The sequence below is a fragment of the Lutra lutra genome, chromosome 4, assembly GCF_902655055.1.
Source record: "Lutra lutra chromosome 4, mLutLut1.2, whole genome shotgun sequence".
Taxonomy (NCBI): domain Eukaryota; kingdom Metazoa; phylum Chordata; class Mammalia; order Carnivora; family Mustelidae; genus Lutra; species Lutra lutra.
The window spans coordinates 45,464,447-45,470,446 of NC_062281.1; the positions used below are offsets into that span (position 1 = coordinate 45,464,447).

Consider the following 6,000-nt stretch of genomic DNA (forward strand, 5'->3'; position numbering starts at 1 on the left):
GAGTGTGGCAAAATGCAAAGTGTGTGCCCTGTCTGAAAGGGGTCCCCTCTCTGAAGTCCAAAAGATTTTTGCCAAATGGGAATGTGGGCCCTGTATGGCCATGTTTTCCCCCTTTTTAAAAAAATTTTTTAAAGATTTTTTTTAATTTATTTATTTGACAAGGAGAGAGATCACAAGTAGGCAGAGAGGCAGGCAGCAGAGAGTGAGGGGAAGGAGGTTCCCCACTGAGCAGAGAGCCCGATGCCGGGCTTGATCCCAGGACCCTGAGATCATGACCTGAGCCAAAAGCAGAGGCTTTGATGCACTGAGCTGCCCAGGCACCCCCATGTTTTCCCCCTTTACAAGAGAAACCAGGCATCTGGATTTATATATGAACTCTTCATATTTGTTGATGTTGGCTGGAGAAAATATTAGCACTTTTGGGGACAAAGGAAATCTATCTTTTACCATATTTGTCTGGAGGGCTGCACATCTGTAACCTCAGCAAAGTAAGAGGAATTGGAAGAAATTAATTACTCATATTTGTAAGTAATTTTTACTAGTAGTATTTCTGTTGCATATATTCTGAAATCTAAGAACATTAATTTCCTCCCTCGAGTGGTAACGTGCTACTATGGGACAACCAGAGGCAGCAGGAGCTAAATTGTTTTGTATACTTCCAACAGATATTTATTGAAAACCTACTCTATGTAACAGGAAATATACAAGTTGGTAATAACAGGAAGATTAAAACATTATCTTTGTTTCCAGAGCCTACAGACCAGTGTGGAAAGGGCTGTATCGAAATATTATAATACAATCTGTTAAGGCCTATCATAGAGATACCTAAAAAGTACAGAGGGAGTAGGAGGGAAGAAAACATGCATCTTCCCAGGAGACTGAGAGGGATTCTCAGAGGAGAGATCTCTTTGAGTAGACCTTAGTATCAAGGGGCCCAGATTATTAATGATCTAATAAATTATTCAGAAGAACTGGACTTTTATTCTAGAAGAAAGAGAGGATTGAAGGTTTTTGAACAGAGAAGTGCTGTGTTCAGATTTTTATGATCATTCTGACTGCAATACAGAATATGGCCTACAGGAGGAGACAAGGGAGAAGGAAGGCCCACAGAATGGTGACAGCAATGGTTCAGACAGTGAACTAGGCCTCAGCAGGAGGCATGAGGAAGACTACCCCATTGGAAAGATAATCGGGGACTGGAAGTAACAGAACCTAGGGGCTGAATGTGTGCTAGTGGCTAAGTGGCAAAAGACAGGAAAGATTTGGAAATGGCTCTTGGGCCCTGCTGTGAGACGCAGTCTAGTCTAAGATGAGAGCCTAATCCCTGGAGCCTGACTACTTGAGTGCAAATCCTAACTCTTTTGCTGTGTGACTTTAAGCAAGTGACTTATTCTCTCTGAACCTCAGCCTTGTATATAATGTCAAATATTCTTACAACAGTGTTTACATTCGTGCCTAAAAATTCCTGCTATTATTATTGATTATTATAATTCTGGTTAGGATGGTGGTGTTATTCAGTTTGTTTTCAAAGACTAAATGTTGCATTTGAAAGACTTTTAGTAGGGCATGTGTTGTGTTATAAGCAACTAACGAATCCTTGAACACTACATCAAAAACTAATGATGTACTACTATATGTTGGCTAACTGGAAAAGAAGAAGAAGACTCCAGGTTTGCACAACTGAATATGCAGATCTCAGGTTTATAAAAAGCTTCATTTGAAGGATGATGGTAGTTAAAACCTCTTGCGCTGATTAAATGGCCTCCAGCTTTCTTGGAGAAGAAGGCCAGAGGTTGAGTCTCCGGGACACAGACGCTTAATGGGTGGATAGGATAGGGTCAAAATCTGCAGAGACTCACAGGAAGAGAGGGACAGAGGGGTAGGAGCAGAAAAATGAAAGAGCAATGTCTCAAAACCAAGACAAGAAAGTTTTAGAAAGAGTATAGTCAATACAGAAAATGCTTTACATGAGTTAAATATGATGATAACTGACAATCATCTATATGTAACAATTGGGAAATCTTTAATAAAGTGATTTAAAATACATAATTTAAAATATCTGACCTATAGAATACATTCACAGGTTAGTTTCCATTATTCTTCTCAATTTTAAATGCATTTAGAGAGAGGGAAAAATGAAAAACTACTGGATTGAACCATATAACTTTCCATATTTGTAGGTAAAAAGTGTTAAATTCAAAACTTTCATATAATTCAACTATGCTGAGTAACTGAAAAGCTGCTTCAAAGCTCAGTAGAGTGAAAACAGGTATTTGTTTCTATTGTGTTATGACGCAAGAGCAAAAATTACCCCTTTCTTCTGATTTTCCCAAAGAAATAGAGCTGATAATGATTGCTTATATTCACATAAATAGAAGCTAATGATATCTAAATGCTGTTCTTACTCTATATTCTATGGTAGTTATTTCCCTCATCACTCACCTTCAAGTCTAAAAACTTCAGGGATGAAACTTAAATGCAAAAGTAATTTGAAGGGAAGGATATTCATACCTATCCCAAGAAATAGCTTCTATTACTAATAACATTGGTATAATGAAAAAGTCTAGTTATCTTGGCAGTGTAGCGCATTAAGTATAAGATGTTGAAAGTGTTGGCTTTGGAATCAAGTCCTAACTCTACCACTTATCAGGTGTGAGGTCCAAAGAAAATTACTTGCTTTTCTAAGCCTCCATTTTCTCATGTGGAAAATAGAGAAGAGACTGCTGTCTCTTGGGATTTTGTTAGGAAAGGGGAAGATAATGATTAGGGGGGGTTAGCACAGGGCCCCTGACAACAACGGTAATTTATTTATATTTCACTTTTTATCTCCCCATAGTGCGTAAGCCTGAGAAAGTTTGAATTGTCTTTAAAAGAGTAGGTACTTTTAGGAGGATTAGTCTTTTCATGTATCAAGAAAAACCCTAAAGATCTTTCTAGCAGTGTAGCCTTGACCAGTCACTGGTAGCTTTCCAAGAGAACCAGCAGCCAGATCCGTAACTTCAATGTACAGAGCTGAATAAGCTTTGTGCTTCTCCTCAGTCAGGGGTGGCCAGTGTGTTTCTTTGTGACCAATGAAATATATGACTCATAAAACAAAAACCCCCAAAAATCTACATCCAAATGAAAGCCGTACAATTAATTGCCAAGGACTTATACATAAATACTACTGCTAAGGGTGTATCATAGGCATTTATCATATCCCCAAATTTCCTTATTAACTTGATATTTTATAGAGATGAAACTACAAATGGTTTTAAAAATACATTTCTCTTTCACTCTACATCAAATTAAAACAAAATAAATGTATAAGATATACTGACACTATCTGATGAAAAAGCCCTTGGAAGTCAATCACCTAAGACTCAAAACACATAGTAGTGTCTCATTTTGAATTTAAAATTGAATAAAAACAAGGCTGAAAATGTCCTGACCTCTTATTTACTTTGCATTTTTATTAAAGATTACCATGCTTCACTGTTGGCAAAATGGTCATTAAAAATGTAATATAAGACTATTCAGGGAAATAGAATCCTATAAAGTATGATAGTATTATGGATCTTAAAGTAAAGCCACCAGTGCAGATGTTCCTAATCATACTAAAAATACAAATACACAAACCAGTTTGTTCTAGCTACAGAATAATTCAGTTAAAAGAGTGCTTATAATTTAACAGTATGAATAATAGTTGAAGCCAGGGATACAGTAAAACTACAAGGAAATATAAATCTACAGAGTCTATGCCAAGGAAAGTGTTCCAAATCCTCAAGGTTGAGAAATTGGTTTCTTTCCTTGCTACAGGTAGGAAATTATTACTTGAATTAGAGAAAAAAATCATAATAACACTAATAATAATACAACAAATGTACCTTTAAGGCAAACAACATGTGCACACGCACAAGCTCACACACACATGTACATACCACTTAACTTACATCTTTCACCAAGAGAAACACATATCTAAATCCAGAATATCACTTAGAATCTGCTTTGGGAAAGTTAAACTCAGACTTCTCAACCGTTTAAATTTCTTATTGAGAAATAAATACAGGATGTAATGTAATACAGAATTAAATCAGCATGCACAGTAAAACATAAGCTCTAAGGACATACAGGATTCTCTTTGCAAATAATGATCTTGGCAAAGAGCCTCCTTTATGTACAGAAAGCTCTGTTCCTTGCTTACAGCAACTCGAAAGGCTACAACAGGTCATTGTGTGGTGCTAATTAGGTTTACAAACTTTACGTACAAGCCAGGAGATATTTTATAGCCTGATTCCGTGAAAGTAAGAAACTATTATCAGTAAGGTCAAACTATAAAAACTCACTTTCCTACAATTACTAACCTTTTCCTCTTACATAGTATGAATTTTAACATTGCAAATACATATTAATGCTATTCAAAAATTGGTTGTGCTTAATAGCTTTCAAAAATAGAAAAAAAAAACACTAGGAAAACCTTCGTGTACAGGTATTCCGTGTGCTTATTTCCCCCAGAGTTAATGAACCATCCATTTCACTAGCAAATTATAGCACTTGGGTCATAATACTCTTCCAAGAAAGCGAAGTGACATCTATTCTGCATAAAACAGGAAAATCAAATGCAGTACATTACCTTGTGTCACCTGTTGAACTGCCAACATTATCCCAGACATGGTGTCTGGAAGCAAGTTTTCTTTCAGATTGTAGTGTGGTGCCCATTCCAGAATAGGCAGACGCCTTCGACACCACTGTTTAAAGTCTTCGCAATGGGGGGTTTGCATCTTGCTCCACAGCATGCCTTTCTTTTTCCTCTTTGTCCCTGTCATTTTTCAGATTCCCTCTTGTAGAAGTAAACTTCTTTAGACAAGAAAAAAAAAAAAACTGTTGCAGAACACCTCCTTTCAATGCCAGGCTCCAATTCGTCTGTGGTTTTCAATGTCAAAGCTATCCAGAAAACAAATCAATAAAAGAGAGAGAGAGAGGGAGAGAGATTAACAGAAACACTTAAGTATATGCAGCCAGGCTGTATGCCTTATTGTGGTGAAGCTAATTATTCCAGATAAAAGGTATAGATTTAAAACCTTGAATCGTTATCTGAACAAGATGGGGAAATGGTTCCTGTTAGTGTATGATTTTTCTGAGCTTGGAAAAGTAATGGGTTCAGTGTTAAGCTGGTCTAGAGCTCTTTTGCCAGTAATTCCCCATATATTCACTGTAGTCTTATGTTTTTGGCTCCAATCCTAATGGCTAATGAGGTAGTTCTGGGCGTGTGTTGGAAGTGGGCTGGGTTATGCTAATGCAACCAGGAAGCTAGTCCAGTCTCTGCCCTACAAGCTGTGCCAAAACATAAAACTGCCCGAGGGGTCTATCGTGCAAAATACATTCAGACAATCTAGGCTTACTTTTTGAGAAAGTATATATTTTCAATATATCAGACGACTGCCAGTTCTACAAAATTCAGAAAAAGAAGAGGGTATTGCTAAATATCCTTATCTTTTTTATTCCCTGGGAGATGAGCTTTTCATTCATACAGAAACATTCAGACAGCCGCTGCCCAGTCAGAGAACAGAATAGCCAGTTCTCACAAACAAACTGAAATTTCATCTCATGGACTAAGAAAATAAGCATCACTATGAGCAAATACTTGTGGCAACAGTGCTTCCCTGCCTCTGACATTGTTCATTCAATTTTTCTCTAAATCATCTAATTCTCACACTCACGCTATTGTAACTAGAATTTCTTAAGGAATAACGTATGGTTCAAACTATGGTTCAAAGTGTCCCCAAATTTTTTTGTGCTGCTGCCTTCTTTTCATGTGACCTTTGGGGGGTTTCTCTTTTTTTAGGTAGTGTGTTACATTTTATAATAGGACAGGCTGTCAAAGATTTTTATTTTATGATTTTTCCCCCTACCCCAGAAGAAAAACACTGCATTTATGAGCTGTGCCATTGGAATTAAACCAAAAAGCCAATATATTAACTAAAATCCTGAAGCCAAGAAAAAGAATATCATGTACGAGTT

At 37.0% G+C, this 6,000-nt stretch overlaps 1 protein-coding gene across 1 annotated transcript in view; it reads right to left on the minus strand.

Annotated features, from left to right (window-relative positions):
• The window catches only part of SLC26A7 (solute carrier family 26 member 7), a 120,959-nt gene extending 115,784 nt beyond the window's left edge, over positions 1-5,175 (minus strand). Inside the window, exons 1-2 of the mRNA XM_047728131.1 lie at positions 5,061-5,175; positions 4,613-4,923 (exon numbers count right to left, since the gene is read on the minus strand). Coding sequence (XP_047584087.1) covers positions 4,613-4,805 — 193 coding nt within the window. The 5' untranslated portion in view covers positions 4,806-4,923; positions 5,061-5,175. The remainder of the gene's footprint in view (positions 1-4,612; positions 4,924-5,060) is intronic.
• Between the last annotated feature and the right edge of the window lie 825 nt (positions 5,176-6,000).